Source organism: Kogia breviceps, chromosome 3 (assembly GCF_026419965.1).
Source record: "Kogia breviceps isolate mKogBre1 chromosome 3, mKogBre1 haplotype 1, whole genome shotgun sequence".
Classification (NCBI taxonomy): domain Eukaryota; kingdom Metazoa; phylum Chordata; class Mammalia; order Artiodactyla; family Physeteridae; genus Kogia; species Kogia breviceps.
Window position 1 is genome coordinate 102637112 of NC_081312.1, and position 12271 is coordinate 102649382.

Genomic DNA, 12271 nt, shown 5'->3' on the forward strand with positions numbered 1-12271 from the left:
TTGAGACTCATCCTCAGTTCCCTCACACTCATTCCACTGCACTCTCATTTCCTCCCAATTTAACTATACAACCCAGAACTCCTGCTCCAATGACCAGGACCTTACAGTCACTGAATCCAATGGGCATTTTCAGTCCTCCTTTTACATGACAAGGTTGACCACTCACATTCTCTTTTTCCTGAGACATTCTCTATTTTTGATTTGAAAAAAAAAAAAAATACTCTCTTGTTTTTTCTATTTCTTCAGCTACTCCTTCTAAGTCTCTTGTGGGCTTTTTTCATTCATTTGTTCACTCATTTCACTCACAGACTCATTCATTCATTCTGTCAGTATTTGTCGAGCAACTATTATTATGTGCCAGGCACTCAGCTAAGTGCGAAGAACACTCTGGTGAATAAAACAAACTAGGTCTTTGTTTATATTCTTCCCCAATTCATCCCTAAAATCAAATTCAAACACCTTCAGAGGCAAGGCAGCAAGTGAAGACAGTATGAGTGCTGGAATCGCAGGAGAGTGCATGCCTTACATAAAGCATTCAAACTTAACTTTAAAAAACAACACTGGTAAAAAAATAAAAAAAAAAATAATAATAAAAAACAACACTGGGGTTTCCCTGGTGGCGCAGTGGTTGAGAATCCGCCTGCCGATGCAAGGGACACGGGTTCGTGCCCCGGTCCGGGAAGATCCCACATGCCGCGGAGCGGCTGGGCCCGTGAGCCACGGCCGCTGGGCCTGCGCGTCCGGAGCCTGTGCTCCGCAACGGGAGAGGCCACAACGGTGAGAGGCCCGCGTACTGCAAAAAAAAAAAAAACACAACACTGGACCAAAGAAAGCAAAAAGTCTGAAATGAGGTTCTGCCCTACACATCTCCCTATTTCTCACACTCTCCCAGGATGACCTCACCCATTCTCATGGCTCCAATATTCACCTCCAATATTCTACTTTGGTCACTCTGAAATCACTACTTCCAGTCCAGCCTTCTTTTCCAAACCCTAGACTCACATCCCAACTGCTTAGAGGACATGCCTATTTGGATATCCCATTGGCACTTCAACCTTAACATGGCCAAACTGAACTCATGACCTACTCTCTCCACGTACCTGTACCCATTCAGTGTCTCTTAATTAGTGAATGCCACCACCATTTACCACCCTGCCACCCAAGTCAGAGACCTGGAATTCTCCACTTCCCTTTCCTCACACCAGCTTAATAAGCAACTCTGTCCTATCAATTTTACTTCTAGAATCTGCCCACTTTTTCTCTATCTCTCCTGACACTACGTTTAATGACACCACAACCATCTCTCTCCTAGTAAGTACAACAGCCTTCTAATTGGTCTGTCTCCAGTATAGCCCTTCTGGTCCATCCTCTAAATCACAGTGAAAATAATCTTTCAGAAAGCAAATCTGATCAAGGCATTCTGTTGTTTATACCTTCAATGAATTTCTCTGACCTTAAGAAAAAGCAGATACTCTCTAATCTGCCCTTGTTTACCTGCTGCTCAATCTCTTGCCATGCCCCTTCTCACACTCAGCATTTCCGCTCAGCTCAATTTGTCTCTTGCCATTAGGCATCTGAACTTGCTGTTCTCTCTGCCATAGTCCCCTACTGTCTGATTCCTACTCATTCTTCTACTCTTAATTTAGAAGTCATTTCCTTCAGGAAAGCTTCCTTGACCCTCTTAATTAAATGTGCTTTCCACAGAACCCAGTACTGTCCCATCATAACATTTCTATAATTGTTTATTTACTCTCTTTCTAAATAGTAATCTCTGCACCGGGAACATAGTAGATATACAATAAATATCTGTTGAATAAATGAATGAATATTGAACAAGATGACCCACAAAATGGATGTAAGTGAGCTTTAGTTTTAAACTCTTAAACTAATCCTAGTGCCTCTTATCTCACTTTTTTTTTTTAAATTTATTTAAGGAGCTTCTGAATATCTTCAGAAGGATTTTCTCACTCCAAGGTAGGGCTCTTAGATACCAATCCACTTTTTTTTAATGGGAATGGGGAGAACCACTGTTTGTGTAGACTGTGGCAGAAACAACAGCAACATAGAGAGCCCAGGTGCCACATGGCAGGTCCATCCCTGAGGTACATACTCTGTAGGAGTGAAACAACTCTATGGCACGGAGCACATCAAACTTCCGGGCCATGAGGAACTTGACGGCCACATTCCAAGAGAGGGGGGAAACGTTGTACTGAACTGTCCACTTGTTAATCTCTTCAAGAAACTGCTTGGTGGCCTGTTTGACAAAGAAAGTAAAGGATAGTTATTAGAGAACATATTTACAGAAACAAAAAAATAATCAAGAAAAAAAATAAACTTTCCCCAAGCAAGTTTGAACCCAAAGTTTACTAGAGGGAGCAGGGAAAACAAAAGTTGGAAACAGATCTGAAACCAGAAATTGTTAAATATCATACAACTCAATGAGGCCAGAAGCCAGAGCCAGGTCCAGAGAGCAGGGCTTAGCACAGGAATGTATGAATAAATAATGAGGGGAAGATCAAGACTCCCAAATATGATGCAAATTACTGGCCCCAAAGCAAAAAACAAAAACAAAAACCAGCAGAGTTTGTTTTTTGTTGTTGTTTTTTTTTTAAGGCTAAAAAAAAAAAAGTGGATGGGCCCTCTGAAGAGTTATTGCATTATTGCATAACGCACAGTGTAGCATAGCAGTCTCAGCTGCTGTTTTGGTCCCATAAGCCAGTCACACAAAGGAAAACAATCAGAAAATGGTTTTAGTTTTGGAATTAGCAATACTGTTGAGAGCAGCAAAATGATTAGAAGAATTTAACAAATGTAAAGGCCAACTGCTCTTTGCACTGACTGATCCCACAGGACCTCTTTGTGCTTCATATGGCAGCCCCCAAAACTGGACACTAGTGCCCAGAGGGTCATTAACAGCTCCTCTGGAAAGTGGTTTGGGAGAGGGGTGTGAGGGTAGAGAAACTACTATTGGGGAAGGAGTGGGAATTTTCATTTTCACTGTTTAATCCCAAGCTGACAAGATGCATATTTCCTTAATTATTCCTATCTCTTGATTAATCCATGCTCTTTTATCCTCTCTCACCCTATTTCTCCTTACATTTTAACCAGTCTCCGCTCTAGCCAAACCACCCTTCTGTTTCTTCATTTTAGAACAGGATTTACATCAGGATTTTTTTGCATGCATTTTCTAAATTGCTAAACGTTTTCTGCATGGCTATTTGTTCCCCTTCCAATCAGAAACGTTTCTCACATATTGGTCCAAAATGTGATCAACTTGATGAGAATTCTGAAATTTAATTGATCAACCAACCAACCCCTTAGTTAAGATGTATTTATTAAACTATTGTGGGGACTTCCCTGGTGGTCCAGTCAGTAAGACTCTGCATTCCCAATGCAGAGGGCCTGGGTTCGATCCCTGGTCAGAGAACTAGATCCCACGTGCATGCCACAACTGAGAGTCCACATGCCGCAATGAAGATCCCGCCTGTCGTAATGAAGATCTGGCGCAGCCAAAATAAATAAATAAATATTTTAAAAAAATAAACTATTGTGTATTTAACTATTTGTTAATATCTATGCTACATATAAGGAATACAAAAATGAGGTTTGTTTCAAGAGGTGTAAGACCAACCTACTATGTGACTGTGGTCTCTAATTTTTCTTTACTTTTAAAAAATATTTGTTTATTTATTTATTTTGGCTACGCCGGGTCTCAGTTGCAGTACGCGGAATCTTTTTTCATTGCAGTATGTGGGATCTTTTAGATGTGGCATGCGGGCTTCTTAGTTGCAGCATGCGAACTCTTAGTTGCGGCATTCATGCAGGATCTAGTTTCCTGACCAGGGACTGAACCCAGGCCGCCTGCAGTGGGAGCAGGGAGTCTTACCCACTGAACCACCAGGGAAGTCCCAGTCTCTAATTTTTCAATTCAAAAACTGGGGAGAGGACTTCCCTGGTGGTCCACTGGTTAAGACTCCACGCTTCCACTGCAGGGGGCACAGGTTTGATCCCTGGTCGGGAAAGTTCCACACGCCACATGGTGTGGCCAAAAAAAAAACACAGGGGAGAAAGGGTAACAGGAATGACCTACTTCAGAGTCTTGGCAACAAGTCCTACTTTGCAAATACAATCCAAATTGCTACATACATGTTTAAATAACTAGCAAACTAGAGTCCCAGGAGAGTCAGCAATACCTCATAACAGAGCACCTGATTCATTCCCCCAATTTCTAGGAAAGGATAAAGGCACTTTACAAACCAGGGTAAAATCTAAGAGGCCTGGGGCTGCACCTGAGCTTTAGAACCCTCCAACTGAGGCAATATACCTCACATCAACTGGAAAAGGAGAGAACCAGCAAAACTAATCAGGCAAAGTGCATAAACAGAGCCAAGAAATAAAGGCTATGAAGAAAAGCTTTCAGACAATCACTTTGGCCCAGAACCAGTTAAAGTCAGACCAGAGAAATGAGTCCCAGAGAAGACAACAGGACAAACTTAGAATGCTCCACCAGAAAACAGTTGGAGTTGCCTCTGTGGGATGAGTGGCCAGCATCAGAATGAGGAAAGACGGAAGGGAAAAGAAGCTGGCACAGAAAGATCCCAGAAACAAAACTGCGGCAAGTCCGGAAGGTCCCAGGAGATTTTGTAAAGGCTATTTGTTTAATTAACATATCATCTTCTCAAGCCAGCTCTCTCCTGGGCATCTCTGAAGCTGCCTGTAGAATAAAACACCAGAATAACAGAGTATCTTTTCCCCCTTTTTCTAATAAAAACAATCAAAAGACAAAACAATATGCAGGTGGGAGGGGAAAATATAATTAAATGACCAGGAGGTGATATGAAATCCAACTATTAAGATGATTTTTCATTTTTCATAAATAAGCCACACCCCAATAAGAGACACACAGGTTTCACACACTTCCTTTCAGGTACCTATTGGCTTCCTTCTTATTAAACTCAGTTCCTTCAAGGTTCTTAATGTCCTATAGCTCCCAAGAGCTGCTGCCTTGAGCTGACCTCTGTCCCCCGCTGGTCAGGATGTTGTTCTTGGCTTTAAGCATGGGAACAATTCCTCCAGATTTGGCAGGACTAGGCCTTGCATGAAGAGAGTCCAGTGTACTATAAACAGTGATGTGATATTTACAGATACAAATACACTCATACACCGCCTGCTATGTTCAGCCTCATTCTCTCTCTCCTGCATGCCCATTCCTCTGATCAAAGATATGAACCTCTTAGACAAGCTAGAAAGATGGTCTCATCCTCCACAGCCCCTCTCTAAACAGATCGTCAGGTCCCTCCCTCCGCCTACACAACGGTTTGGCACAGCCACGAAGTACAGACCAATTTGTGGTTCTGTTTGTTACCAGAAAAACAAGCCCCAGATATTTTAATGGGCAATACACTCTTCAGAAGGGATCACTGAAATTCCTGAAATTAATATTCAGTGTTATTTCCTGGTGAAAGAAAGAATGAGCCAAAAGGTTAAGTCACAGCTTACAAAATACTTCAGATCAAGGTGAATGATTTGAAGCTATGAAGGCTTATGAGTAATCACAAGTTGTTCACACCTGGCAGCAAAGGAGTGGTCACAGTTCAAACAGCTTTGGTCTTGCTTTGGGAAAAGGTCTGAACTGATGTACAGAAAAACTAACATTATCACTTACAACCCTCCTCAACCAGCTTGTTAGGTATGGGTAAGATTTGTTACAGCATAGTCAAAGCTTACTGCAATTACTACTTCTCCCACAGTCATGTTTAAATTGATAAAAACAAGTTTCTTGACTAAGAAACCAGAGGACCACTATAAAATGGCTGAGAAATCTGTCAGTCAAGTGATTACACCCTGGACACTATCTACTGGTGTTATATGGTATAGGAGAGAATAAAACCAACAACATAGTCTTCATGTTATATTAAGCTCCCAAGAGCTATAATTTTCAGATGAGCTCTAGGCAAGGGGCTAGCAACCCAAAAGGTCCAGAAGAATGGGCTGGCACCCTTGGTTCCACAGTTAGTACCTAAAATCCTGTATTCCAAGACAATGTGGGAAAGAGTGAAACCTACTCTTGAAATAAAGTCCTGGGATGTCAGCCATCTAACCACCAAGAAACAAGTCTAGTAGTCTAGTGGGTTTGGGAGTCAGAAAGAACCCATCCTCTCACTCACTCCTGTATGATCTGGGCAAGTCACTTAACCTCTCTGAGCCTCTATTTCTTCATGAAAAGATAAGGCTTGAACAAGACAACAGATAGGAAGCATTCACCACACTACCTGGCACTTGGAATGCAGTCTCTGAATAGATGTTCATTCTTCTTTTTTAAAAAAAATTTATTTTATTTATTTATTTTTGGCTGCGTTGGGTCTTCGTTGCTGTTCGTGGGCTCTCTCTAGTTGCAGCGAGCGGCGGATACTCTTTGTTGAGGTGTGTGGGCTTCTCACTGCAGTGGCTTCTCTTGTTGTAGAGCACGGGCTCTAGGCGCACGGGCTTCAGTGGTTGTGGCTCGCAAGCTCTAGAGCGCAGGCTCAGTAGTTGTGGCACACAGGCTTCGTTGCTCCACAGCATGTGGGATCTTCCTGGGCCAGGGCTCGAACCCATGTCCCCTGCATTGGCAGGTGGATTCTTAATCACTGCGCCACCAGGAAAGCCCATTTTCTTTTTTTCTTAACTCCAGTCATTTCACACTAAAACTTCTTTCAACAGAGAGTTCCTCAAAATCAAGTGACCTCTGTTGTTTCTCTTTAGACTGTAGCAATTCAATCTCTCTAATCCATTTTATCCAAAAGCATAAATTTAAATTAGAAACCTCCAATATGTGTTCAACTATAATACAAAAGTCTCTAAAGGACCAACTTATCCTCATTCAGGGCTCTGTGGCAACATAGAAAAAGCTAGGTCCTGAAGTATTTATACCCCTGTTCCCATCTCTAAATGCTTTTGTCCCTATACTGGCAGCTCTGGAGATTAACACTGCCATCCTGAGCACTAATCCTTTTTAACAGCATCAAACTGACTTGAGAGTATTTCTCATCATAATACAGGAACAATTTTGTGCAGGACAAACACCATGCAAAAATGCAATCAGTCACCCTGCACTGAATACCTAAATAAGTGATTCAATATAAGACTCAGTGTCTGCCTTTTACCAAATGTGAGGTTACCTCATATTTCAGCAAATATGCCATTTCCCCATTAATTTCAGTGACAGATGCATTAGTAAATTACCTTCCTCTTACGCCTGTTTTCCCACCTTTCCTTCATTGTGAATTTTCTTGTAATGTCTAGTAATCCCTTTAGTCCACATCAATCTGCCAGGAAACAGAATATGAGCTAAAATACACTACCTTGCTATGATGCAGCAAGGTGAAGTTTGCTGAATTTTCAACCTAAAAACTACACTCTTGTAACTTCCCTGGTGGTTGCCGTGGTTAAGAATCTGCCTGCCAATGCAGGGGACACAGGTTCGATCCTTGGTCCGGGAGAATCTCACATGCCGCGGAGCAACTAAGCCCGTGCGCCACAACTACTGAGCCTGTGCTCTAGAGCTCGTGAGCCACAACTACTGAGCCTGTGTGCCGCAACTACTGAAGCCTGCGTGCCTAGAGCCCATGCTCTGCAACAAGAGAAGCCACCGCAATGAGAAATGAGAAGCCCACACACCACAATGAAGAGTAGCCCCCGCTCTCCACAACTAGAGAAAGCCCGTGCACAGCAACGAAGACCCAATGCAGCCCCAAAATTAATTAATTAATTAAAAAAAAACTACACCCTTTCCTTTGGCCCTCTGTTATTGTGCCAAACATAGAAATAAAACTAATCTCTTTGAATTTATATTTACTGGTTAATCTCAAATAATTTCATTTTATCACAAAAATTTTGCCTTGAGCCAGTGCTGGGCTTCCCTGGAGGCGCAGTGGCTAAGAATCCACCTGCCAATGCAGGGGACAGGGGTTCGAGCCCTGGTCCGGGAAGATCCCACATGCCTCGGAGCAAATAAGCCCATGTGCCATAACTACTGAGTCTGTGCTCTAGAGCCCATGAGCCACAACTACTGAGCCCAAGTGCTACAACCACTGAAGCCTGCATGCCTAGAGCCCACGCTCTGCAACAAGAGAAGCCACCGCAATGAGAAGCCCACACCGCAATGAAGAGTAGCCCCCGCTCCCCACAACTAGAGAAAGCCTGCGTGCAGCAATGAAGACCCAACACAGCCAAAAATAAATAAATAAAAATTATTTTTAATTAATTAATTAATTTTTTAAAAGAGCCAGTGCTGGGACTTTCCTGGTGGTCCAGTGGTAAAGAATCCGCCTTCCAATGCAGGGGACATGGGTTCGATCCCTGGTTAGGGAACTAAGATCCCACACACCAGGGGGACAACTAAAGCCCACATACCACAACTACTGAGCTCGCACACCTCAACTAGAGCCCACGTGCTACAAACTACAGAGCCCTCGTGCTCTGGAACCTGTGGGCCACAACTAGAGAAAAGAAAACCCACAGGCCACAACTAGAGAGAAGCCCACGCACCACAACGAGAAAAGGCACACGAGTGCCTCAAAGAAGATCCCACGTGCTACAACTAAGACCCGACGCAGCCTAAAATAAATAATAAATAAATCTTAAAAAATAAATAAGTGAGCCAGTGCTTGCTTTCTTTTTCTTTTATTATTATTTTATTGCCTTATATCTGAGATTTACAACAGTGCTTGGCACTCAGCAAAAATGTATAAATACTTGAATGAATAATTAATAACAAGTAAGGGATGGATAAGCAATTCTTCAAAGAAACTCAACTGGCCAATAAAGTTACAGAAAATATTCAACCTCATTAGTAATCATGGAAATGTAACCAAAACCAGCCAAGGTCCACCCCCCCACCCTTGCTCAATGCTACTACCTAGTGTTGGTGAGGGTTCAGCAAAGGCACTCAAGCAGTCACTAAAAGATTATAAAAAACAGCATACTCTTTAACACCGCAATTCCACTCCCAGAAGAAAAACCTGGATCTGTGAACATTTTCATCAATAAGGATAATTAACAATAACAAAACAGTACAAATCACCTCAAAATATAAATTGGTGAAACAATGGTAGTACACAGAATGTAACATTAAGATGGAAAAATGCTCATTAAACATTAACACAGATCATTAACGAATAGGTAACAACAGAATCTCATTTTCATTTCTTAAAGTCTGAATACATAAAAATATGAAAATGTTTGCAGTAGTTATTACCACCACTAAGTGTTAAGATGAACACTCTGAAATCTTGGTGTTTTCCTGTATTTCCCCAGTTTTTCCTTACAATAAACATGCGTTACTTTTGTAGTCAGAAAAAAGGGGAGGGGAAGGTTTGGGAGTAAATTTGACAAATCAACTTTGAAGTACTGAGTCCCTAGCAAAGTATTCTCCCCCAAGACTGCCACCCTTAAAACTTAGTGACTCTGCTACTAATTCAAATCACTATAGCAGTGGTGCTGTTTGGGCACCCAAACTTTAAGTGAAGCTAGAGGTGGAGCAATATTAAATTTAACACTTCTAACTGCTGGAATAACCACTCTGCTCGATCCCAGCTCTACAACTTGCTAGCTCTGTGCTGTTTCCTTATCTGTTAAAAGTGATGAGTACCCTGCTCATAGGAACGTTGAGGTTTAAATGAATTAATGTTTCATTTATAATAGAACCCAACATATGTAAGCCTTACATGTAAGAGCCAGTGCTTTCTTTTTTAAAAAAATTAATTAATTTATTTTTGGCCACGTTGGGTCTTTGTTGCTGCACGTGGGCTTTCTCTAGTTGCAGCGAGCAGGGGCTACTCTTCGTTGAGGTGCGCAGGCTTCTCACTGCGGTGGCTTCTCTTGTTGCAGAGCACGGGCTCTAGGTGTGTGGGCTTCAGTAGTGGCTTGCAGGCTCTAGAGTGCAGGCTCAGTAGTCATGGCACACGGACTTAGTTGCTCTGCGACATGTGGGATCTTCCCAGACCAGGGCTCGAACTCATGTCCCCTGCATTGGCAGGTGGATTCTTAACCACTGAGCCACCAGGGAAGTTCCCAGTGCTTTCTTAAATAGGGTTTTACTGCATCTTGGAAGGAAAAAGTTTTAAGAAAAACTTCTGATCTTATCATGGTATGAAATAATGTAAGAAAATCTGTTTAAAAAAAAAAAAGGAAGAGGTCAGCCAGCGGGTGCCTCTAGGACTGAACGGCTGAGGGTGGGCTGCGTCAGTCTCTGCAGACTGGGTCAGGCCTCCTGAGAGTCTAAGGTGGTCCACTGTGTATAAGCATTGGTGGTCCTGCACAGGGTGCCATGCAGAACGCCATGAGTTAGAAGCTGGGGGACGGAGGACTTAGAGATGCTTGAGGGACATCCTTAACCTACGTGAAATGTTGGAGGTTGAGGTGAAAAATATGGCTTTGATATCTTCATGGAAGACTGCATTATTTCAGGACTTCCCTGGTGGTCCAGTGATTAAGAATCAGCCTTCTCATGCAGGGGATGTGGGTTCGATCCCTGGTCGGGGAACTAAGATCCCACATGCCTTGGGGCAACTAAGCCCACGCACTGCAAGTACTGAGCCCACGCGCCACAACTAGAGAGAAGCCCATGCACCACAACGAAACATCCTGCATGCCTCAATGAAGATGCCACGTGCCGCAACTAAGACCCGACGCAGCCAAATAAATAAATAAATAAATATTTTTTTAAAAAAAAGACTGTTATTTCAATCCTGAATCTGGTTCAGTTCCCTTATTGACTTATTACTATATTTAAAAATGTTTGTTTAATTAAAAAAAAAGGAAAAGGTCAACCAAAATCTCATCACCCTACAGCTGTTTTCATATTCATGTTTTCATCATTTAAAAGTGGACTTCCCTGGTGGCGCAGTGGTTAAGTATCCACCTGCCAATGCAGGGGACACAGGTTCGAGCCCTGGTCTGGGAAGATCCTACGTGCCTCAAAACAACTAAGCCCACATGCCACAACTACTGAGCCTGCCCTCTAGAGCCCACAAGCCACAACTACTGAAGCTGGCGCACCTAGAGCCCGTGCTCTGCAACAAGAGAAGCCACTGCAATGAGAAGCCCATGCACCGCAATGAAGAGTAGCTCCCGCTCGCCACAACTACAGAAAGCCCGCGCGCAGCAACAATGACCAAACACAGCCAAAAATAAATAAATAAATTTTAAAAATAATAATAATAATTTAAAAGTTAAAGTCAACAGAAAAATACTAATAAATATATACTTTTCTAAGTTTATGTCCCCACAACCACACACACACACACACACACACACACACACACACACACACATATATCTTGGGGGAAGGGAAGAAGAAAGAGGGACTATTCAAGTATATTGTTTTAGTGCAGAGACTTGTTTCCTCTCTGGCAACCTTCCACGACTAGTAGCAGTAGTATCCCCCTTCAAGGCAAGAGCACAGCAGAGCTCTTTCAGGCATCCACTCATGTAGTCAGTCAAGCATTCACAAGTATTTGCTGAGGGCCTACTCTATACTAAGCAGTACAGTAGCTGTTGAGGAGACATAATTTAGAGAGATAAAGACCCATTCTGAGCAGGTTACAGTCATTTAAACATGGAGACATGTATAAATGGATCAGCATCATATAACTTGATAAGTTCTAAGACAGATCTATGAACAGAGTACTATGGGATTCAAACTCTCTAAGAGAATTAAAAACAAATCTTTTCTTTTTTTGGCAAATACATGAAGTTTCCATTTTATTACAATTTTATACCACATTAGTTCAAATGTATTTCTCTACAACTACTCCAACAGAGCTCCTCTGGAATTATTTCAGTCATCCTTAACATGTGACTTTACCAGACTTTGAATGTAAAATAAACATATAAAATTTCAAATTAGTAACTTTTAATTATGAATGGGATAAGAAATAAAGCCATCAGATGATGGCTGGGGCTATTAACTTCCAACAAGACACTTCGATGAAATGTTTCTTCTGATAACCCAGGTATAAATGAGAACCTTCAAAAAACAAGGGACGGGCATCCCTGGTGGCACAGTGGTTGAGAGTCTGCCTGCCGATGCAGGGGACACGGGTTTGTGCCCCAGTCCAGGAGGATCCCACATACTGCGGAGAGGCTGGGCCCGTGAGCCATGGCCACTGAGCCTGCGCGTCCGGAGCCTGTGCTCCGCAACGCGAGAGGTCACAACAGTGAGAGGCCTGCATACCGCAAAAACAAACAAACAAACAAGGGAAGACCAAAGTACAATAAAGAAGCCTCT

The 12271-nt window shown here is 42.5% G+C and overlaps 1 protein-coding gene across 1 annotated transcript in view; it reads right to left on the minus strand.

Annotated features, from left to right (window-relative positions):
• The window catches only part of PTPN9 (protein tyrosine phosphatase non-receptor type 9), an 86672-nt gene that overhangs the window by 48308 nt on the left and 26093 nt on the right, over positions 1–12271 (minus strand). Inside the window, exon 2 of the mRNA XM_059058886.2 lies at positions 2111–2254. Coding sequence (XP_058914869.1) covers positions 2111–2254 — 144 coding nt within the window. The remainder of the gene's footprint in view (positions 1–2110; positions 2255–12271) is intronic.